This window comes from Pristis pectinata, chromosome 23 (assembly GCF_009764475.1).
Source record: "Pristis pectinata isolate sPriPec2 chromosome 23, sPriPec2.1.pri, whole genome shotgun sequence".
Classification (NCBI taxonomy): domain Eukaryota; kingdom Metazoa; phylum Chordata; class Chondrichthyes; order Rhinopristiformes; family Pristidae; genus Pristis; species Pristis pectinata.
Genome location: NC_067427.1, coordinates 27,716,089 through 27,741,126, shown reverse-complemented (window position 1 = coordinate 27,741,126; position 25,038 = coordinate 27,716,089). Strand labels below are relative to the sequence as shown.

The 25,038-nt window shown below is 40.6% G+C and overlaps 1 protein-coding gene across 1 annotated transcript in view; it reads left to right on the top strand.

Moving 5' to 3' along the window:
- pnpla7b (patatin-like phospholipase domain containing 7b) overlaps window positions 1-25,038 on the top strand; it is a 251,703-nt gene that overhangs the window by 48,901 nt on the left and 177,764 nt on the right. The window contains exons 8-12 of the mRNA XM_052037480.1: window positions 2,978-3,137; window positions 5,518-5,598; window positions 9,429-9,557; window positions 13,080-13,160; window positions 16,929-17,072. Of these exons, the coding sequence (XP_051893440.1) occupies window positions 2,978-3,137; window positions 5,518-5,598; window positions 9,429-9,557; window positions 13,080-13,160; window positions 16,929-17,072 (595 nt within the window). The remainder of the gene's footprint in view (window positions 1-2,977; window positions 3,138-5,517; window positions 5,599-9,428; window positions 9,558-13,079; window positions 13,161-16,928; window positions 17,073-25,038) is intronic.

Genomic DNA, 25,038 nt, shown 5'->3' with positions numbered 1-25,038 from the left:
AACTCTGCAACCGAGCAAAGCTTATTAAATTTTAAATGCTTACTTGAGTTGAAGCAATTTTTAAACTGTTTATTTAATGATTAATAAATTGGAAGGAATGCATAAAATTTTAAAAATGATAACTATTAATAACTTGAATTAAGTTGCTGCCTATTCCTCACATGCCAATCTAGATAACTTAAAAGCATATGGCAGCTCGTAACCTGTCACATGCGGGTACTTGGTACTTCCAACAAATGGGTTAATATATAAAAAGCACATAAAGATGAGCTGAAGCAATATCTATTCCAGAGACACAGAAGCAGACAATACCCTGTGTCTTGGGTATCTCTTCTTTTATTGATGCTAAAGATTATTAAACTTAGAGTGGGATGCTTATTTTTATTTTCCATCCATGAGTGTGCAAGTGTATAGGATTTTCATTCTAGTGTCTTGTGCAGGCTGTTTGGCACAGATGTTCTGTCTAGTTCAGTATGGTATTGAAGCTGCTGAAAATTTTTAATATTTGAGTCCATTTCCAGCATGACCTGATGATGATGTTACAGCCTGGTATAGTATTAGACACAAAGTTCAGAAGGCGTTGTCTTCAATCCCTGCTCTGTGTTGAGATAACTGGGTCAGTTGTTGGATTGTCAGCCAGACAAGAGAAAGAAAAGGACAGCTTGGATTCCTGTTTAAAAATTGCAAATTGAGTGAAGATCTGAGCTGATGTGGCAAGGATAAATGAGTCATAGTCGTCTACCTACATCTGTCAAAACGCATGCTCAAAAAAATGGTTTGATTGTGTTCTCAGAGTACTGTCAACATCTGTGGACATTCTCTGAGAGGGTGGAACTTGAAAAGAATAGGTAAGAGATTTGGGAGAAAATGACCAACTTGGTCTTTTATTGGAGCTATCAAAGCTGTCCATATTTTGGGTCAACTGTCCTAAATACATTGTAACATATGAGGAGCGGTTGATGGCTCTGGGCCTATATTTGATGGAGTTCAGAAGGATGAGGGGGGGATCTCATTGAAACCTACCAAATATAGAAAGGCCTGGATAGAGTGGACGTGGAGCAGATGTTTCCATTAGTAGGAGAGTCTAGGATCCAAGGACACAGCCTCAGAATAAAGATATGTCCCTTTAGAACTGAGAGGAATTTCTTCAACTAGAGAGTGGTGAATCTGTGGAATTCATTGCCAAGGGCTGTGGAGGCCAAGTCATTGGTGTATTTAAGGTAGAGATTGATAGGTTCTTGATTGGTAAGGGTGTTGAGTGTTAGGGGGAGCATGGGGTTGAGAAAAAAAGAAATCGGCCATGATTAAATGGTGGGGCAGACTCGATGGGCCGAATAGACTAATTCTGCTCCTATGTCTTATGGTGATAGCCAGATACACATTCTGGGTGATGTCTCCTGCTTCACTGAAGCCATGACTTTTACTTCACCGCAGTTCTCCAGCAATAATTAGCTCCTAGGGCCACATTAGTGGTTAGATATGAGTCCAGAGCATATTACTTAATCACCAAATTTTTAGTAAATATCACAGTTAAGATTGAAACCATCCCCAGCAGCTGGCAGTTCATGTACCTCTAGTGGGAGTTATCTGATGGTCAGCAGGTACCCCGGCTGATATTTAAAAAAAAGGTCTAGATAATTTTCTTTTTTCTCTCCAACTAAAAAAGCAGAGATTACCCCTTAACCATCGGATGTCTTTTAATTTATTCATTTTTCAGGATCTGGGCATCATTGGCAAGGTTGGTTATCATTCTGAATTTCTTGAGAAAATGCTGCTGAGATGTGATCCTGAGTTGCTGTGGTCCTTACGGTGGGTGTTGCTGGGTAGGGAGTTCCAGGATTTATAACCACTTTGGAGGAGAAACTGCTCATGTTGCTGTTCTCAGGGGCTTGATGCCTCTGTCCTCGTTTAAAAGTTGTGGGTTTGGGAGTTGGAGTGGCCGACTGCAGTGGATTTTATTAATGGCATAGTGCAGGCATGGTATGCCAGTGGTGGAGGAATTGGGAGTTCAGAGGGGTAGGAGCAGGATACTAGTCTAGTTGGCTGTTTAATATTGGTAAATTGGTTTATTATTGTCACATGTAGTGAGGTACAGTGGAAAAACTTTGTTTTGCATGCCATCCATACAGATCATTTCATCACATCATACATTTAGGTAGTACAAGGGAAAAGCAATAACAGAATGCAGCATATAGTGTTACAGTTACAGAGAACGTGCAGTGCAGGCAGAAAATAAGGTGCAAGGCCATGATGAGGTAGATTGAGGTCAAGAGTCCATCTTATCGTACAATAGTCCTATAACAGTGAGATAGAAGCTGTCCTTGAGCCTGGTGGTACGTGCTTTCAGGCTTTTGTATCTTCTGCCCGATGGAGAGGGGGAGAAGAGAGAATGTCCAGGGTGGGTGGGGTCGTTGATCATGTTGGCTGCTTTACCGAGGCAGTGAGAAGTGTAGATAGAGGGGAGGCTGGTTTCTGTGATATGGTGAACTTTGTCCAAAACTCTGCAGTTTCTTGTGGTCTCGGGCACAGCAGTTGCCATACAAAGACCAGTTTGTTAAATTCTCTGACCTGCTCTTGTGCTGGTAGCTGACTTTTTTGGAAAGCAATAAACTTAGCACAAACTGGACAATACTGTCTTTTCAACAGTTTGTTTTTATCGCAGTGCTGAATGTTGCTAGCATTCTGAAATTGGCTTCTGTGAAGGTTAGTAATTCATCCCATGCATCTCTTCTATCAGCTTATTTCTTTCTCCATGCCGTGGTCAATTTCATCTGTACATTGGAGTTGGGCAACTTAGTGGTTATAGCTTTGTGAATCATAAATGAGGGTCAGCGTAAGTGCAGTGTTAAATATTCTGAGGGCGGGTCCAAACGAGCACAGATCTGCATGTCTTCTCAATAGATGTCGACAGATCTGATGCCCATTTCATAGCATGTTCTGCTGTTTGTGCTCAGTGTGTTGTTCTTTATGCTTGCAGGGTATTGGGACACTTTGAAAAGCCACTGTTCCTGGAATTGTGTAAGCACATGTTCTTTGTGCAGCTTCACGAAGGGGAGTACATCTTCCGTCCAGGAGAACTGGATGACAGCATCTATGTGGTACAGGAAGGGAGGCTGGAACTCTGCATCAGCGAGAATGTAAGAAAGCTCTTCCCTTGCACACTGCAGCTTTAATCATTCAGAATGTCTTGTTTCTGTATGGTTGAGCAGTGCCGTGTTCTGGCTTCCATCAAGTCAAATAATTAATTTTATTGTGCTGCCTTTTCTATCTTTTAATAATTATGTTGAAGTTGTTCTTTGAGAGGAGTTGCACAATTTGATGTGTGTGATGGCGATAAGCTTACAAATGGACTTGCAGCTCTTTATTGTTTAAAATACTTCAGCTATGATGGGATTTAATTACATTGTCATGCACTGTAAGTCCTTCCAGACAGCTATTGGTAATATTTCTGCCAAAGCTCCCATTGTGTTATTGTCCATGTTAATCCAACTCTCTCCCATTACCAGCATCACCAACTTCCAAACTGACATCCATTGTTAAATAGATTATCATACTGACTGTATCTCCACTGATAATCTTTTTCCCTCAAATTGTCCAGCTCAATAACTCCTCGAAACCGATGCTGTATGTTACTGCTGAAGCTGGTCCAACTTAAAGGCTTTGGTTTCTTTTGGTTGTGTCCCTGTTTATGCATCCTAATGTTTAACTGTATAAACTCCAAACAGGGAGGGCAGAGGTGTATATGCATATAATTTTATATTAATAAAATTTAAATGTATTGTTAGTACTCCCAGAGGCTTGACGTGAACCAAAGTGAATATGGCAGCTACGATGTACATGTTATGATCCCAAAACAATCAAGAGATGATAGACAGTTAATCTATTTATCGTGTTGGTTGAAGGAACAGTGGTAAATAGTATGCTGGGAGAACTAACATTCCTCTTTCAATACTTCAATGAAATCTTTAACTCAATTTAACCAACTGCACAGGCAGATATGTTTCACCTGGAGGACGATATTACTTCTGACAAGCAGCACTCAAGTGCCAGTGTGGATCATGCACTCGAATCTTTGAACTCTCAACTTCTTGCCTGTGAAGAATTCTAGCAGTGAATTATGTATCACCTTTAATGCAGTGGAAACCAGCTGATGCATTTATAAAGGGTTACAAGATACCCATTTTACCATGATTTCTCACCTTGGTTTCCCAGTGTGGCATCTCTGTATCCAGAGGGTGGTCAAGCAGTTTGCCTTCAGGTCTCTGTTAATGACATACAATAACTGGTTATTAGAAGGCTCAGGAGAACATCCTGGGCTGAAATTTGTATTGTTGCTTGCCCAGTAGGCTGCCTTGTGTCCACCTATTTGGCATAAAGGGCTAAGGTGGGTGGTCAGAATTAAGATACAGATGAGTGATAATCTAATTAAGAAGCTTAAAGGGCATATTGTGGATTCCTGTTCATATCTCCCTACATTCCTGAACCTGGAAAATTGCTCCATGATAAGCATGTTAAAAGTACAAGGTGCCACACACTTCTACAAGGCAAACATTGCAAATGTGGAGTATTCTAACTTTCTGGCTAAGTAATAGAGGCACTGGTCTTGGGTGCTGCTCATCAAAAGGGGGTGCTGTCCTTTAGAAGAAACATGAAATTAAAGTTGTGTCTATCTGTTCTGAAAGTTAAATTGTGTATTGGCATTAAAAATTTCATTCACTACTCGAAGAACAGTTATCTGTACCAATATCTTGGTTAGCAAGCTCCTTCAAATGTAGAGCCAGAGACCTTAAGAACTGAAGTCACTTAGGAGTTAGAATGATGGGACTGTTGGTTGTTCCTTTTTGGATAGGGGAACACAAAGGACTGATTAGCATCCCTCAGTAATGTGTATTTGTCTTTTAAATGTATCGTGCTGCCAAAAAATGCTCTGTATTGTCACAAATTCATTTTGTTTCATTTAAGCTCCATGTGCCATTGCTTGCTCAAGAAGGTAAGGTCCAGCTGTTGCCAGTTTTACTGGAACCAGGAATTGAGTGTGAGTGAATAAAGGAAACATCATTCCATAATTTTTGAATCTTCTTGGTCCGATTTATGTGGGCAAAGTACAACACTCTTAACATCTCTCAGAACCTCACTTGTAGGAGGAAAGCAGAAAGCAGGTTCAGGAATTTAGGAAGATATGATCAGGAATCCGCGATTTGTAGTTTAAGCTTCTTAACTATAATACTCATTCGTATTCTGAGCCAGGAAGGAGGAGAGGCTCGGAGAGACGTTTGAGGATGTGTTAAATGTGGGGAAATTACCTTGGCTTCATTCTTGCCTTATTCTGTTGCTGTTTTAAGAATTGGAGCCCTTTAATTTGGGGAGTTATGATGTCTTCAGTTTCCCTCAATACAGGACCATACCTAATCAAAGTATATATTTTGGAATCATTAGAAGAGCTTGTCATCAGATTATGAACTTTGCAACATCAAGCAGTCACAAATAATTAAATGTCTTCATTTTGCTCTTGATCAGGATGGCACTGAAGTTGTGGTGAAAGAAGTGTTGCCAGGTGACAGTGTGCACAGTCTCCTCAGTATCCTGGATGTCATCACGGTGAGTAAGTACTGCACCAGAACAAGGCAATTTTATTCAGGAGTAAACCACACAACTTGAGCTAAATTCTTGTTGGGCAGTTTGGATTTGTATTTTGTTCTGACAGTGGCACTCAATCTTACATTATTTATAAAATACTTAATACAGCTCAGTTTTTATTGGAAAGTGGCTCCTTAGTGGTTTTATTAGGCGTATTACACCATACTTTTCCTCTTAATTTACAGGAATTAATTACTACCATATTTAGTCATATTTTCCTAGATGATTCTTAGCTTTGGTACCAGACTTTAACTATATTTTACCCTCCCCCACCACTCCATCCCAACATCTTCACATTTAGCTTTTTAAGACCCAGAATGATACCTGTTGAGTTGGGTTCTGTTAGTTCTAATCAATGACTTTTTTTTGCCAAGGATAAACATTTTTACAAACAATGATTATTCTTCTGTCCCTGATTTTCTTTGGAACTATGATTCTTGAGCACCAACAGCTTTCCATTACTTGATTCAGAATGAAAAAATCCCAGACAAAATGTGTTGGCATGTTTTGGACACATCACAACCAGTCACAATCCTGTCCGCTCTCAGCATACACCAATGCAGCTTCCAGCAGGGTTCACTGAATAGTGAATAGGTACAGGAATTGTGGCTGAATCCCACTTCCATCTCCAAAAAACTTAAAGCATTGAGGCCATTCCATTCTGGGGAAGAACTTGAAAGTCTTTCACCAGTACTTTCTATATGGTTTAAATTTGATTGATCTGAATTAGCTTTTTAGGTTCTAACTAATGGATTTCAAAGGGTCCCCTTTCATCCAGTCAACCCTAAATGCCAGTCCGGCAAAATATTATTGGTGTTTCATCCTTCAGTTTGTGTATTCTAATTGGTTTATGATGATCAATACAATGATTCAGATGGTTTATGTCATCTTGTTTGTACATGTTTTGGATTGTCGAAATTCCTCTGTCCACATAAGAGTCAAGTTTTTATTTTCCCAAACAGAGTGGTGGGTGCCTGGAGCACACTGTCAGGAGTGGTGATGGAAGCAGACACGATAGTGGTGTTTAAGAGGCATTTAGACAGACACATGAACATGGAGGGATATGAATCCTATGCAGGCAGATGGGATTAATTTCTTTAGCATCATGGTCAGCACAGACGTCATGGGCTGAAGGGCCTGTTCCTGCACTGTGCTGTTCTATATAGTTTTATACACAGCATTTTAGTCTCCCATCTATACAGTTTGTGGATTAATGTAAAATAAGGAAGTAAATTTATTTTACACAGTTCAAATTAGAGTGCTGGAAGTTCCAGAGAAATTTTATTGTAGTTGGTTTAACCATTTTAAAAGTGTTAGTTCCCTCTTTCAAGATAAGTGTCAGTAATACACTGGTAGATAAAGGTGTCTGGAATAATGCTATAACAGTTCAGTTGAAATGAAAATTAATTAACATCGGTTTAGTTGGTTTTTCATTTCCTCTGTTTCTTGTTTGTATTTATTTTTCTCCTAATCCTTACAATTGTATCCGTCCTGTTTTTAGGGAGCCTTAAGGGACTTGTTTTTTTTTCTCTCATTTGTCGCACTATCCACCTGTAGCAGGAAAATTTCCCAAACGTTAATCAGCAGCTGAAAAAAACGTGCTGAAGATCGATTTTTTTTTTAAGTATCAAGGGCTATCTTTGCTGTAGCTCGCTTGAAATAGCCAGACACTGTCACTTGAGCTTACTCATCAGCAGTGATTGCACTGACAAGAAGAGAGAATGGCAGATGTTGTTAATAATAACATGCTAGGTTTATAATTATAACATGCTGGATTTCATAAGCTTTGGAAGCGGTGGGGGTTGGTCAGGAAGCAACTAATGATTTTTAAATAACTTGAAATTTTAAAAGTTTCTGTATGGATAATAGTTATAGATGTGCTTATGGTGTGATTAAAAGTTGTTACAAGACTTCTGCAGTCTGTGGCACACAGTTCAATTATCTGATAGGATCTCATTTGTTTTGATTGAATAGCACTGCTTTTACTGTGTTCAGATCTGACATGATCAAGCAAATATATTTATTACATTGGATGAGAATGTGTCAGGAAAAGATCACTTCTTTGCAATAATGCATTGGATTGTGAAGCTTGCATTTATCAGATTGATTGTATATGCAGCATTGATTCATTGTGAAATAAGTAGCCGTCTCGCCTTCTGAATCGATACGTTATGTGGTCAAGTCCCCAACCACACTCTTGAGTTCATGATCTTGGTTGATGCTCCGCTACTGTGCTGATGGAATTGTAGCGTTGTGAAGCAAGGGCCACTGTGACCTTTCAGGTAGACATGAACAAGGCCATAGCATTATTTTATTTTTCAGGCTAATAAATATTCCTCGGTCAACCTTAGCAGAGAGATGTTGGCTAGTTACCTCATTGTGTGCAACTTGCCTGGTGGGTATCTTAAATTACTACAGTAAATGCACTTCCAACCACTTAATTATCTATAAAGGTTTTATTGGGCATCCTGTGGCAGAGGAGGATGCTTTATCAATACAAGATGTTGCTTGTTTTCACTCTCCTCGTTTGGGTCGAACAGACCAAAACATTAACAATCATTGAGCGTTAGTTTTTAGTACTGAAGACCTGTCCTGCAGAACTACCTGTACCACAAGCTGAGCTGTTATACTATGGTTACGACTACTTGACAGTGAGATTTGCCAAGTGTATTCTGTTCATAGATGCAGACAAATCCAACCCAGCTAATTACCACCCTCTCGGTCTACTCTCAATCATCAGCAGAGTGATGGATGGTGACTTGCTAATATCTAATTTGGCTTTCATTAGAATCACAGGGACCAAAGAATGAATTTTAGAGGAGAGGTGAGAAAGATGTCAAGGCAGCATTTGACTGACTCTGACTGGGATCACGAAGCCTTGATAAAACCTGAAACCAATGGGTGTCAAGCCAAAAACTGATTTATAATTTAAAATTTATAATAAGTATACATTTATATGAATGAGATTTATATAAAAAAAATTGGTTGGAGTTATACTTTGCAGAAAGTATAATGGTTGGAGTTGTTAATGGTCAATCATCCCAGCCCCTGACTGTCACTTCAGGGGTTGCTCAATCCTTGAGCAGTATCCTCAGCCCAATCATCTTCTGCCATTTTAGCAGTGACCTTCCTACTAATATAAAGTCGACAGTGGGAATGTTTGCTCATGACAGCACAGTGTTCAATCCCATTCACAATCCACATCAAATGAAGCAGTTTGTACCTGCATGCAGCAACATTAGATGACATTCAAGGCAGGGGATAATGTGTGGCAAGAACGTCCGTGGCACAAAAGTGCAAGGCAATGACAATCTCCTGCAAGAAAGACTCTGACCACACACCCTGAACAATCAATGCCATTACTATCAATGAGCCCCCTGTAATCAGCATTCTGGAGGTCACCATTGTGCAGGCAGATGGGATTAGTTAGATGGGCATTGTGGTCAGCATGGACATGATGGGTCAAAGGGTCTACTGTGCTCTACTGTTCTATGCAAGTCAGGAGTGTGATGCAGTATCTCTGGATGAGTACAGCTCAACAACACTTAAGCAACTTAATACCATCCAGGGCAAAGCTGCCCACTGGTACTCCATCCCCCACCCCTGACATTCATTCGCTCCACCTGCACGCCATGGTTATGAGGTGTGCCATCCAAAATATGCACTGTAGTCACTCCGACAGGCTGTCCTAAACCACAACTTGTGGTCTGCTTTAATTATTATGAACAGATGAAATTGTATTGAACAGTAATGGTGCACAAGTTTGAACAGTTGTTCTGTTGCATTCCTAGGGTTACCCTGCTCCTTATAAAACTGTCTCCGCCCGAGCCCTATGCACATCCACTGTTCTGCGTTTGCCAGCCAGTGCTTTTCAGTCAGTCTTCCAGAAGTACCCGGAAACCCTGGTCAGAGTGATTCAGGTAAGGATTCAACGATACTCTGAAAACTGCAGGTGCTGTATACAGGTTTCATCAAAGTATTGGTTTGTATTGCTCAACCGTGTCTTTGAGGCTGGCAAAGTTGGGGTCACCCTTGATATGGTGGCTTGGTATCATCTTGATCCTTACATCAGAAGATTCTTGGGTCATTCTCCCTTGTTCAGATTTTTGTGTTCATTGAGGTTTTTTTAGTGGTTATTTAGATCGGTAAAAAAATATTTAAATTATTGATCCACAAATAAATGGCTTTTTTATTGCCTTAAAACGTATAGTTTCAACAATTTACATTGCAGAGTGCTTTGCACTGCACACAACATCCCACTGTATTTGACAGCATCTTAACATGAGGCGCATTATTACGGGCTAACCCAGTTAGCTTTTACACGGTCTATGCATTTGTGCAGATATGTGCTGTAATTGTTTTACAAAATTGGTTTAAGTGAGGGAATCACTTTTACAAAAGTGTTCTACTAATTTTTTAGGCATTTGTTGAGGGTATTTTAAATTTTGATGTTGTCTTATTTTATTATAACAAGAGTAAAAGTAATTTATTTAAACTTCTTCCATAAGTACCAACTGATCATAGCTGCTGACTAGTATTTGGTGTGGTATGGCTAAACACTGAATAACATATATCTGGTTGTCTTCCAATGCCACTAGCCCCATTTCACACACGCTATTGTATTTAGGCCCCTTGTATTTGCGTCACTTTGCAGTGTGTTGACTGCAGATAAGGATTTGTCAAGAGAACTCTGAATGGGCCACTCTTTCAAGGGAATGAAAGAAAGCAGCATTTGTTCTCATTGATGTACGGTGGCTGTATGCTGAAAATGTTATAGATATCCCATTTGGCATTGGAAAGGGTAATGATGTACCTACAATATCAATGAGGTTTGGTCAGAACGATGGAAAAAGAGAGGCCGTAATATACTGCTAGGTGTATCTTAGAGGCCATCAAGTAGTGGGATGCAGATGAACACATTTTGTAGAAAGCTGCAAAAGCTATAGAATGTAGGTGGGGAATTTAGCACTGTGAGTGAGGGAGGGAAATGCTTAAAGTTTGCAAGTGAACTTCATAATTTGGTATTCCCAATGAGTTCTGTATCTTGATCTGGAGACTAGGGTGGAACGTGTTTCATTTGAGGAGCATTTGAGAAAAAGATGCTTACAATATGAGTGCCGTTATTGGAAAAGTGGCAAAAAGAAAATAAAAACAAATGCAAAAATATTTGGCTGATTTCAAGGAACTTAAAAGCCATTTGGCCCAGTTGATTGGAGTCAAATGTTGGCAGGTAAGAAGTAAAGGAAGGCCTTCAAAGAGGATTTGATTTCAGCTTGTATTCCCATGAGGGAGAAAAGAGGGGCACTCAAAACTCAAGCTCACATAGGTATCAAAGACGTAAGCCTGGATTTTCCAGAGAAATGCTAGCCAATCCACACCAAACAATGGGATTTCTCACTTGAATGTCACACATTTTGGAATTTCTGTAGGAGACGTGAACTTCCCGAGAGTTCCTGTCAGTCATTTCCCAACTGTGCTCTGATGTTCGAAACCTTGTGACATTAAGCATTTGTGTGGCTACTTCCTGCAATTTTCCCAGCAGTTAAATTGAGAATTCCTCCCGCTAAACTGCACCAGTTTACACCTGGTGAAGGTTCAACAATAACATTCATGTCAATGGAGAATAGCTGAGAGCCAGAGAGGCAAGTTTGAGTACTTAACATATTTGAGGTAACTAGATTAAGTTCAGTTGCTTTTGATTGTATCAAATTTTTATTAAAAAAATTAAAAAAGCATTTTTCATGGTGATTAGTTGCTTTTAAATATTTCTGAGAGTCGTTTGTTCGCAGATGTTCAAAATTTAGCAGTTTTGACAGGTTAGACCTAAGCACTATCTCCTGATGCCATTTCGAACTGGAAGGCCCTGTGCTACATACCTGGTTGATGAGGTTGGAACTGATTTTGTTCAGGATGTTGCAACTTAAAGATCTGATGAAAGTTAGCACAGATGTAATGCCTGTGAGTGCGAGCAGCTCACCACTTATCACCTTGTTCCAGACCATTGGGATTAATGTGCAAAATAAAGTGAAAATTTAAGCTGGATATCAGGTTCATAATTCAGTAGAGGAAAAAAATGGATACAAAGTACAGGGGAGAACTGAAGAAGGAATTGAGAGAAGAGTGGAAGGGTAGATTAGAAAGTATGTGAAAAAGAATACCAAAATTTTGTTTTATATAAATGTCTAAACAGTAAAATAGTATTCAAAGTAAAGGTGCAGAGTAGCAATCAGGAAGAACATTCTGTAGAGGAGGAGGGATTATCGTAGGTATTATCAATGTTGCATTAAATGAAATAAAGTTAGGTAAAAACATTATGGCACTATTTAAAATGTTAATAGCATTCAAAGTAGAAAAGTCACATAGTATGCACAGGATGTAGTGATAGATTACTGTGGGGAGTGCAGGCTGTAGTCTTTCAGTATTCCTCAGACTGGGGACTTTGGAGTTCTGTCCCTCTGGATGAGTGGGGCATGTGGAGAAAGGGAAGGGAAAGAGGGATAAACCTAGCAACCGCAGAGCAAGCTGGTAATGGGTGAACTTTGAGACGATAATCAGGACAGAATGGGGATTAATAAATAAAACTCAGTAGATTTGTTGCATTTGACTAACTCAATTGAATTCTATGAAAGAACAGTGGGTTGATGAGGGTAGTGTTAGATAGTGTGTGTGTGGACTTCCGTAGGGTTTTTGGTAAACTACAATGTAATAAGCTTGTTAGCAAAAGAAGCCTGTAGGATTTGAGGTACAGTGGTTGTTTGGATTAAAATAACCTTGTAAAATGAAGAAATTAAGTCCCATGAATGGTTGTCATAGTTCAGAAACAGGCCTTTTGGCCACTGAGTCCATGCTGAGCACCGACACCTACGTAGAAGTTTTTCATACTGGATGGTAATAAGCAATGATGTACCCCATGTGTTCTGAGGGAAAACCGGCAACCTTTTTCTCTTGTCACACGTGCTGCCTGACCTGACCATTTTAGTTTAGATGCATCCCATGGTTTGGTGTTGGAACTAATGCTCTTTTTAACTCATATTAATGACCTGAATTTAAGTATAATTCAAAGTTTGATGTGAAATCGTGTGGAATAAACACTGCGAAGGATAGGAATACACCAGAAGGAAGCATAAGACCAGTGAATGAGCAGATGCATGGCAGAATAAATTTAATGTTGATAAGCATCTAGTAATTCCATTTTGTTAGGAAGAACTGCAGACTGCACATGCCTCCTCCATCGGCGATGCACTGGTAACCATCAGTACTTCACAGGTTTTTATAAAGCTGAAAACTCGTTCTTTAGGCAAACCTCCCGTTTGGAAGGATATAATCTGTAATCACTGAGTGGTACTTGCAGTTCAGTTGGATAAGTTTCCACACGTACCCCATAAAACCCTACTGATACTGATGTTTCATTATGGATAACACAACTCTCTTTGTTTTCTCAGATAATCATGGTGCGCTTGCAGAGAGTGACCTTCCTGGCTTTGCATAACTATCTGGGCCTGACCAAGGAACTCTTCAATTCGGTATGTGGTATAAGTGGGAAGGATAAATACCCTTTCCCTCCTGGCTTTAAAATGCATATGAATTCATCCAAAAATCCTCTGGATCATTGGCATTACTTGCAGCTAGCACTGGTTGCTTGCAATGCTTTGCTGCAAGTTAGAGATCCACATTGTGTTGTTGCCCCATGGTTTGCATCGTGGCTTAGAAGCAGCTTTACAACAAAGGCTAACTTTGAGTTGGAATTAGTGAAGGTGAATCAGTCATTTGCGCCAAATCCAACGAAACAATGAAAGCCAAGCAACCACGCGCTGGAAATCTGAAATAAAATCCAGAAAATGCTGGAAAAAACTTGGGTCAGGCAGCATCTGTGGAAGAGAAATAGTTAACAATTAACAACTACCCAGACTAAATTGTTTTCTCTCTTGCTTGGTTCTGATGAAGGGGTTTTGACCTGAAATGATAACTATTTCTCTTCTGCTCTGCTGGTTTTTTCTTTTTTGTTTCAGTATTTTCTGTTTTTGTCCAGGGAAACAATATTGGTTTTGGTAACTTAAAATTCTCAGTTAAATTGTTTGATTTGCAACTGAAAGCACCTTGTGAGTTTGTACCTGGAAGCCGCTGAAGGTGCATTGATCATGTCATGCTTAGCATGAACATTTGGCAAAATGGAACAGGTTTTTTGCACTAGATGGAAGAAGAAAAGTAAGTGAACACTCATGGCACAAACCACACTGCAGCTCAACCGTTCAAAGGGCTCTGAATGTCCAGAGCCTGTCTTGGAATGGGGAGCAGCTTGTTAATGAAAACACCATTTCTCAAGATTTATTGACTGATCAGAAAGTAATTTGAGGAATCATATTCCAGTGCTCCTCACCTCCCTTCCTCGGTTTGATATTGATTGCCTGAGTTGTTAGAGACTGAGTGTACTGTAGTCACTTGCACTGTTCTTTGAAAACATCTGTAAATTCAGCTTCCCACTGATGACAGATCTTGTCACTAAGACCCATTATCATCAGTTGCTGCAGCTAAATCTGGCATTGGGATTGTATTATTTAATACAGTTCAAGAAGGTGGAAGGAGTTGAGGAATAAATGTGTTAAATGAGATGGAAACCATTATGCACGTTTCAAGGATCAAATGAATCTGGGGGCGAAGTACTTCAAGCAATTAATTTAGATGAACCAGAAGCAAAAAATTCATTAATTCTTAAACAGCTTGAAATGTTAATTTCTATATTTAATTTTTTGCTACCTTACTAAGAATGATCTCATTAATAGTGATAATGTAACATTGATAGCCGCTGTCCCTCAGAATCTAGCAGATCTGAAACCTTCTCCACTCAGTAATCCTCAGCAAGGAAAAAGATTGAAGCAACATGTATGTCCTACATATATTTACAAATATTTTATCTCCGGCTTTGCCTCTTCTAATCTTACTAAATGCAATGAGGGTTTGGTGAGGAAATTTGGGAAAAGCCTAGTGTGGATCTTGTGCCAAATGTAAGGAGATCCAAGCAAGATGTAAGAAATTAACTTGGCCAGTTTACTCTGTGTCCATATATACGATTAAACTGTTTTGTCAACTTTCCAGAATTACTCTGGAATTTTTGGAAATTAAAGATTAATCTCCTAGATACTGTTATGCAAAATCCAGGAGAAAAACGTGACAGGGAGAGTTGATAAAAGGGAACCTATAGAAATAATGTATTTAAATGTCCAAAAGACATTTGACAAGGTGCCACTGGTGGAGTTACCCTGGGATCAGTTCTGGGCCCTTAATTGTTTACTATTTACGTTAATGACCTGGAGGAGGGAATGAAATATAAAGTTTGTCAATGATATGAAAATGGGTGGAAGGGCCTGTTGTGGTGAGGATATTGTGATTCTGCAACAGGATATAGATTGAGTGATTGGGCAAAAACCAGGCAAATGAGGTTTAATGTGGGGAAGTGTGAGGTGATGCACTTTGGTAAGAAAAATCAAAAGGTGGATTACTATCTAAAGAATGCAAATGAGTGAAATTCAGAGGGATCTAGTTCATGAATCACAAAAGGTGAGGTGGGTCCAACAAGTAGTTAAGAAGAAAGTTATGTTGGCCTTTGTTGCGTAAGGGTTAGAGTTTAAGGATAGGGAGGTTTTGTTCCTGTTGTACAGGGTGTTGATGAGGCCATACCTGGAGTACTGTGCACAATTTTGTTCCCCTTAACTAAAAAGGAATGTAGTAGCATTGAAGGTAGTCCAAAGGAGATTCACAGGCTAACTCCTGGGATGACAGGGTTGTCCTATCACGAGAGGATGGACAGTTTGCGTCTGTAATCCTTGGAGTTTAGAAGAACGAGAGGACGACCTTATTCAAACATACAAAATCCTACGAGGTCTTGACAGGATAGACATCGAGATGTTTTCACTAGTGGGACATAGCTACAAAATAAGGGCCGGTCACTATATAAGATCTTTATTAGTCACATGTACATCGAAACACACAGTGAAATACATCTTTTGTGTAGCGTGTTCTGGAGGCAGCCTGCAAGTGTCGCCACGCTTCTGGCACCAACATAGCATGCCCTCATCTTCCTAACCCGTACGTCTTTGGAATGGTGTGTAGAAATTTTTTCTGAGTGTATGAATCTCTGGAATTCTCTGCCCCTGAGGGTGGTGGAGGACAGATCATTAGATATACTTAAGATGGAGATAGATAATATTTGAAAGACCGAGGAATTGAGGGTTATAGGGAACTGGCACAGAAGAAGAGTTGAGGCCAGTATTGCTCATCCAGGCATGAGGGGCTGAGTGGCCTACTCCTACTTTCCTGTGTTCTTGTATTAAATACCCAATTGGGTACCTCTGGAGCATCAGACTTTTAATCTAGATGTTCAGGGTTCAGATCCCTGTTCAGACGCTGCTTTCGTTGGATGGTTTGTGATGTAGCAGGTGACACTGCTGCCTCTCAGCTCCAGTAACCTGAGCCCGATTCGGACCTCGGGTGGCGTCTGTGTGTAGTTTGCACATTCTCTCTGTGAAAATATGGGCTTCCTCCTGCGATCCAAAGACATGCTGGGTGGTAGGAATGACCTACTCCTACTTTCCTGTGTTCTTGTATTAAATACCCGATTGGGGTAGCTCTGAAGGAGCATCGGATCTTAAATGTCTCTGATCATTGAGGCCATCATGGTGGTCCAGAATTAGTGCCTCATTATGTCTGGTTTACGCCCACAAATGGCTTTGTTTCTCGGGTCAGCTATGGCAGCTAGACATCGAGGGTGATTAGACAGATGGGTTTGCAGGAAGTTTTAGGTTGGAAAGAAATTTTGAGCATGGGTCAAGACGGTGAGCTGTAACTCCAGCCCCAGAAAAGCATCTGCAAGTGTGGCAGTTCCATTCTTCCGTCTGCCCTTTTCATGCTTATGTTAATACCAATTAATGTCGGCTTATGAATAAGTTGCATAATAATTTTAAAACTGAAAGATCACAATCCAATCCATGAAGTGAGTTCAGTGAAAGCTAAGAATATAATGCAGTTACCTTTTTAATTTATTAGATAAAAATTTCTGAGATAAAGACACTTTAAATTTATGAGGAAATTTGTTAACTTTCTCTCATGCTGTTAAGTTAAATACAGTAGGGTTCAAATGCGAAGCCTTAAATAACTGGATTCCAGTAATATCACAGGCTACACAATCTGGAAATTGAGGGTTCAGATTTAATGGCAAAGTTTCACCACCTTAAAGAACGTTTATAGTATCTGAATAGGCAGACAGTGCATTAAATATTAATGTTTCATTGTTACAGGAGAGCCAGGCCATTCCATTACTATCCTTGTCCAGCATCTCCGTGTCCAGTCCCAGCAAAGTGCTCAAGCGGCAACTCAGTATCCCAGTGGTGGAGGAAGATAATTGGAGAAAGCAAATAGAGCTGGCGACTTTCCAGTGCACGGTTTGGAACAGGTACAAAACTTGCATTTCACTCTAACTGATGAGCAGTGGCAATGACAGTTGTTCTGCAGGTAGAAAATTGCAGCTGCTTTTGCATCCATTATGCTAAATGTTGCCTTTATGAGGTTACCTCACACTTAGTTAGTGTTAGGCGTGTTTCTTCTAATAGTTTCCATTAGGCTTCATAACTGGGCGGAGGCTTGGAACAGATCTAATAAAAGCTTTTATTTGACATTTGTGACTTATTGTGCTACAGGGTGACAGCTGCAGAAGTCTCTGCCCATACAATTAGAATGCCTAATGTTTGCCTATTAAAGAACTACACCTAACAATAATTTAAATGAGTAACAGGGTGCTGTTTGATGCATTGTCATCACTCCATGATGGTCTACTTCACAGCAGTTAAATATCCAGTGTAATCATTAGAAACCCCAGAGTATTTGTTTCCCAGACTCTCCAGGTACGTGCCTGGGCACTTCGACTGCAATTATTGTTGTGTTACTGGTGAGTTTTGTGAATGTTTCAGGTCTTCCTGTCATATTTTAGTTGTAGATGGTTAAATCTAAATTAGTCAATGGTGATTCATACATTGATGTACCCTGAGTCTCCATATCAGGAAAACACTAAAACAGAAATGATGTACGCACCGGTCAGCAAATGATTCAAACTTAAATGTATCATGTGGAATATAAGAGAGGGACAAAAATTTAAATGGGAAGGCAGTCATGATTCTCACAGACACTTGAGGTGATTGGTTCTGTATTTCCTTTTATTTTTATAAACTGATCTGAACAGTGAATTTGTATCTCCTGCTGCAGTTGTGGTGTAGGTTAGACATAGCATTGTCTAGTGGTTCTTGGCCTGTTGCAGATAATGGCATAAAACTTGCCATTCAGACTCTCTGCTGCGGTCATGGGGCATAGTTGACTTAGAATCATAGAGCAATACAACATGGAAATGGACCTTTCGGCCCAACTGGTCCATGCCGACCATGGTACCCACCAAACTAGTCCCGTTTTGCCTGTGTTTCGCCCATATCCTTCTAAACCTTTCCTATCCATGTACTTGTCCAGATGTCTTTAAAACATTTGTTATTGTACCTGCCTCAACTACTCTGACGGCTCGTTCCATACACGCCCACTTTCTGTGTGAAGAAGTTGCACCTCTGCTCCCTTTTTAAATCTTTCACCTCTCACCTTAATAACTATGCCCTCTAGTTTTGATTCCCTTTCCCTGGGGAAAAGATCGTGTGTTCACCCTATCTATACCCCTCATGATTTATAACTTTTTGGGGTGAAAGCAGCCATGGACTTCTTGGCAAGGATGTGATCCCATTGGGCAAGTCAGAATAAGTTCCACGCGTGGTGAGTGCAGAGGTAAAAGATCAGCCATGATCTTTGAGAGGCAAGAGCTGCATGAGGGGCTGAATGGCCTGCACCTGTTCTTTCTTGTGGCTGGGGGAGAAAAGCCTTTGAAAGACAGCGAATGCATTACTCATCTTTACTAAGCTGTGAAGTGTTTTTGATGAGCTGACATTTGAATTGAGTTGACATTGAGCAGTGTTCAAATCTTTTTTAAACAAATAACTAAAATATTTAAAAATTTAAAATCCGTTAAATCAACCCAAAATATTTTCAACAATCAAACTTTTTAAGGAAAATTAAGCACTCATGAATAATTGAAAGGAAAACAAACTTACCCTCTTGCCTTCTGCACTGAAGGGACTGGGTTTGTGGATCTTCAGGCTCTGTGAGCAGAGTCCCAGAATTAGTGCTGGGAAGTCCACCAGTTTGGGCTACACTGTGGAACTCCACAATGGGTCCAAGGGCAGAGCTCGGCCAGGGAATTGCCAGTGGAGCTGACCAGCGAGATTTTGAAATCCGTATTTGTGTCGGAGTCCTAGTGAGTAATGAGGCACATGGGGTTATTGGGATTTCATAACAAAATAACCCCATGGAACATAGTTCATGGTGAGAGCAATTCTAGCAATCACTTTTTACTGTATTTGCAAGCAGAAAACAAGATAGGTTTAAGTGTGTGGATTTTTCAGTCCTGTGCTCTGTTGTACCCATATGGGGTTTCTTATTGACCTTCTAAGTACCCCATTAGATGATATCTTGACCAGAGCTGGTTATGAATATTTTCTCTGCCATTCCCAGCTCTAAAATAAACAGAAAATGCTGAAAACACTCAAGTTAGCCAGTGCTTGTGGAAAGAGAAACAGAATTTTTTTTTAAGATCAAAGACCCTTCGTGAGAACTGAGAAAGACAGAGCAAGTTACTTTTAAGTTGCAGAGACCGTGGGGCGTGGATGGATAGGGCAAAGGGAGTGGGGTGAAGGCAGGGTTGCCATAGTGATATGCTGTTGATGAAGCAGTCTGGTTGATAGATGGATCTGGAAGTTAGAGAGAAGATAAAGATGGTGTAATAGCTATGACCTACCTCCAGCATTAGTCTACACTGACTGGTTTTCTCAGTACTGAAATACACTTTTCACTCTAGCTGTATACTGCTACCTCACTTTGCACGTAGGCTGAATTCCCAGGAATGAGAACGTGAGTGGAATCAGTGCTAAGAGAGCTCATACCATTGAATGTAGAGGTGTGTTACTGATCGCGCTTTTGTGCTGAAAGCTTGGTATGAAAGTCTGCCTTCCCTGCTGGTGTACACTGTTTTACTGGGACGAGGGCTTGCCTCTCTGCTTGTGCTCCCACAGCAACAAAACGGTTAAAGTGACCTCGTCACTGCATGCTGCAGTGGGGAGGGAGCCACGAGGCAATGTACGGTGGCTGTCTAAGGGTTGGTAGTGAGTGGGTTAGGATGAGTGGTGTGGCTGCTCAATGCTGCAGGCTGCATCCTGATCAGTCCAGTGAGTGCAGGCCATTGCTGTGGTAATTGAATGTAATGGAAGCTGCTCTCTCACCCTCTTCTCCTCAGCCTGGAGATTTCTTCCAGGTGACGTGAGGTTGTCGCAGACCACCTCTGTCCATTGCCTCGGATGGTGTGGCAATTAGATCACCATTTCATTGCTGCAGGGCCAGTGGTGAGCAGGGGTTCACACCAGCTTCGCACCACATCAGGGCACAGCCCTGAGCTGTTGTCTTTTATTAAAGAACAGGGTCCATGTAGCTGTGAGTGCTTGAACTGAAGGACCAAGAGCCCTATAATGAATCGAAGCTCTGCATGTTAACACTAAGTGTGGTACTGTTGTAACTGTCTTTCCTTGCCCTCCTGAGGTGTGGAAAATATGATGGTGCAAAATTAAGAATCTAGGAACATTTTGAATGAGAAAAGTCTTGATCGTACCCATTTGGTCCAAGGTCCTTTAATGATTTATTTCATCCCCTTCCCTTCTTTCATCTAAGATTTCTATGCTCTGTAGTTTCCTCAATAGTTCTGCTTTCTATTTCTGTGCCAAATGCTGTTTAGTGTCCAGGAAGTTGAACACTTCTAATCTGTTGTTTAAGTAAAGTGCGGCACACCTGATGCGCACGCCAGTGGATCGTTTGATGTTTACTTGAACAGCACTACTCGACTTGGGATGAAACATGACCAATGGAATTCACTCTCAATATTTCTTTTTGCACTCCTTGTCTTTTTTGCCCTATGGTTGATGAATGGTGCTTTTCATTGCTACTCATTTCTGTTGCTGTAAGCAGTTCTGTTGTCTGTGGGGATCAGTTTTTCAGCGCACACACGAAACCACATACCCCTCTCTCTGCAGTGCGCACTGTGAATGTGAGCTATGTGGATGGAGATAACCATGAATAGAATTTTATCTGTCAGACCAGCTTCCAAATCTGCCTTTTAACGTTTTCACCTTAAGACTATTGAAGCAGGAGAAGTATGGAATAGAAAAGATGCGTGACTCATCAAGCACATTTTCCCAAATTTATCTAATTCTCTGAATCGTTAACCATTATCAGACTTGCACAATCTTCTTTGAGAAACTTATACAAAATTTCTACTTTGTTTCCAAAATTAATTGTATGAGTCACCACAGTGTTTCGTAGTATTTCAGCTTCCAGACTATTTGCTTTTGACTATTGCTAATTTAAGTGAAGCATTGGAAGTAATGGGGGATTTCAATAATACTACACCACGAACAATATATAATGGTAGTTATTGCGTTGTACTGCTGCCACAGAACAGCAAATTTCATGACATATGTCAGTGATAATAAATCTGATTCTGGTGTTGACAAAAAATGAGAAAATTTTCCACTGGGGGTCAAAAGGTTAGTAGTCCAAGAAACCGATAATTAGCCAATGATGTGAACTACACAGTCTAAAAGGACATAATTTGTAATGATATGGAATATTCTGTTGTGAAGGTGGTAAAAGCTGATTCAATTTTCAAAAAGAAATTGAATATGTACTTGGAAAGTTTGCAGGACTGACCAGAAGAGGGGTTGTCACGTGCTTATCTCTTTCAAAGCGATGTGGCATAGGCATGGAAATGTCAGCCTTGGTGCATGTTTATGATGGGAGCAGCGTTTGGTTACCTTACTTTGCACCTCTCTCATTCCCATAGTGAGTTATTGATTTAGCCAGGTCTGATTTTTTTTAAAAAAAAGGGAAAATCAGTAAATAGCTAAAAATCTCAGTAGAAAGTAGAATGATCTTGGGGAAGAAAAAGCAGTAAATCCTATCAACAACTCAAGTGGAGAATAAAAGAAAACAAATTGCTGGAGGAATTCAGCAGGCCAGGCATCATCTGGATGAAGGGTCTCGACTTGAAATGTCCATTTCCCTCCCACGATGCTGCCTGACCCACTGAGTTTCTCCAGCGATTGTTTTTTGCTCCAGATTCCAGCATCTGCAGTCTCTTGTGTCTCAAAGTGGAGTATGCAAGTTAAAATTTTAGGTTGCAGTCATTCAACGAATCCTGGATTTCTGAAAGGGTGAGAATGAAGGATTGCCTGTTCCACTTTTAAGGTATTGATATATTTTGAGTTTATTAAGCTGTCTCTCTTTTGAAGTGGTTAATTAAATGAAGAGCCAAACTTGGCTCAGCCTATTCCGTATTTAAATTTATCCCCATCTCTTGACTTATTCAAGTTGGAAAGGTCAGTTAGCGTGACTCTGTAAGGGATCTAACTTGCACTTGATGCTGAAGCATTCTTTGGTTAATAGTATTACTAATGTTAATTTAGCCCTCATACAGCCCACCATTACATTTCCAAGTGAATACTAAATGGCGCAATCAAACCTCTGATTTTAAAACACAAATATACAAACCAGCAGAAGATGATAAAGAGATCTTGATGCCTTGTGTTAATGGAATTGTGTTAATGGAATTTAAAACAAAACAAACCAGAAATTTGAAATGGGAAATGGTAAGAAACAAAATACTGAGCATGTTTGACATCATGTGAGAGGGACAGTTTATGCTAATATTTTGGGAAATAGGAACAAAGTAGACCTTCTAATCTGTTCCACCATTCAGTTAAATCACGCTGTTCTGTATTTTACCTCCACTTACATGCCCTATGCCAATGACCATTGATTCTCTTGCCCAATAAAATGTGTGACTATAAGACCATAACAGAATTAGGCCATTCGGCCCATTGAGTCTACTCTGACATCCAATTGTGACTGATTTATTGTTCCCCCCCCAATCCCATTCTCCTGCCTTCTCCCTGTAACCTTTGATGCTCTTACTAATCAAGAACCTATCAACCTCCACTTTAAATATACCCAATGACTTGGCCTCCACAGCTGTTTGTGGCAATGAATTCCACAGATTCACCACCCTCTGGCTAAAGAAATTCCTCCTCATCTCAGTTCTAAAGGGACATCCTTTTATTCTGAGGCTGTTCCCTCTGGTCCTAGACTCTTCTACTACTGGAAACATCCTTTCCACATCCACTCTATCCAGGCCTTTCAATATTCGGTAGGTTTCAATGAGATCCCCCCCCCCCCCCCCCCCCCCAATCCTTCCAAACTCCCAGAGCCATCAAATGTGCCTCATACATTAACCCTTTCATCACTGGAATCATTCTCATAAACCTCCCTCTGGACCCTCTCCAATGCCAGCATATCCCTCCTTAGATATGTGGCCCAAAACTGCTCTCAATACTCCAAATGTGGTCTGACCATCTCCTTATAAAGCCTCAGCATTACATCCTTGCTTTTATATTCTAGTCCTCTCAAAATAAAAGTTAACATTGCATTTGTCTTCCTTACTACCAACTCAACCTGCAAGTTAGCCTTTAGGGAATCCTGCACTAGGACTCCCAAGTCCCTTTGCACCTCCGATTTCTGAATTCGCTCCCCATTTAGAAAATAGTCTACGCCTTTATTCCTTCTACCAAAGTGCATGACCGTCTACTTCCCTGCGCTGTATTCCATCTGCCACTTTTGCCCATTCTCCTGACTCGTCCAAGTCCTTCTGTAGACTCTCTGCTTCCTCAACACTACCTGCCCCCCCCCCCACCTATCTTTGTATCGTCTGCAAACTTGACCACAGAGCCTTGAATTCTGTCATCCAGATCATTTAACATACAACGTGAAAAGTAGCAGACCCAACACCAACTCCTGCGGAACGCCACTAGTCACCGGCAGCCAACCAGAAAAGGCCCCCTTTATTCCTACTCTTTGCCTTCTGCCAGTCAGCCAATCTTATATCCATGCTAGGACTGTTCCTGTAATACCATGGGCTCCTATCTTGTTTAGCAGCCTCGTGTGCGGCACCTTGCCAAAGGCCTTCTGAAAATCCAAGTAAACAACATCCACTGACTCTCCTTTGTCTATCCTGCTTGTTACTTCCTCAAATACCAACAGATTTGTCAGGCAAGATCTCCCCTTAAGGAAACCATACTGACTTCAGCCTATATTATCATGTGCTTACAAGTACCCCACAACCTCATCCTTAATAATGGACTCTAAAAACTTACCAACCACTGAAGTCAGGCTCATCGACCTATAATTTCCTGTCTTTTGCCTCCCTCCCTTAAAGAGTTGAGTGACATTGGCGATTTTCCAGTCCTCTGGACCCATTTCTGACCCTAGTGATTCTTGAAGATCTCTACTAATGCCTCCACGATCTCTTCAGCTGCCTCTTTCAGGACCTTGGGGTGTAGTCTGTCTGGTCCAGGTGACTCTTCTGCCTTCAGACCTTCTGCTTCCTAAGCACCTGCTCCTTAGTAATAGCAACTACATTCACTTCTACCCCGACTCTCTCGAATTTCTGGCATGTTGCTGTGTCTTCCACAGTGAGACTGATGCAAAATTCTTATTCAGTTTGTCTGCCATTTTTGTTCCCTGTTACTACTTCTCCAGCATCATTTTCCAGCGGTCCAGTGTCCACTCTTGCCTCTTTTACTCTATATATCTGAAAAAACTTTTGGAATCCTCTTTTATATTATTGGCTAGCTTACCTTCATATTCCATCTTTTCTCCCCTTATTGCTTTTTGAGTTGCCTTCTGTTGGTTTTTAAAAGATTCCCAGTCCCCTAGCTTCCCACTAGTTCTTGCAATTTTGTGTGCCCTCTCTTTTGCTTTATGCTGTCTTTGACTTGTCAGCCACGGTTGCCTCATCCTCCCTTTGGAATGCTTCTTTTTGGGATGAACTAATCCTGTGTCTTCTGATTACACTCAGAAACTCCCACCAATGCTGCTCTAACCGTCATCCCTGCTAGGTTCCCTTTCCAATCAACTTTGGCTAGCTCCTGTTTCATGCCTCTGGTTAGCTTTACTCAACTGTAATGCAGATACATCTGATTTCAGCTTCTTCCTTTCAAATTGCAAGATGAATTCTATCATATTATGATCACTAAGGGTTCCTTTACCTTAAGCTCCCTAATCAAATCTGGTTCATTGCACAACCCCAAGTCCAAAATTCCCTTTTCCCTAGTGGGTTTGACCACAAGCTGCTCTAAAAAGCCATATCTTAGGCATTCTACAAACTCCTTCTCCTGGGATCCAGTGCCAATCTGATCTTCCCAGTCTACCTGCATATTGAAG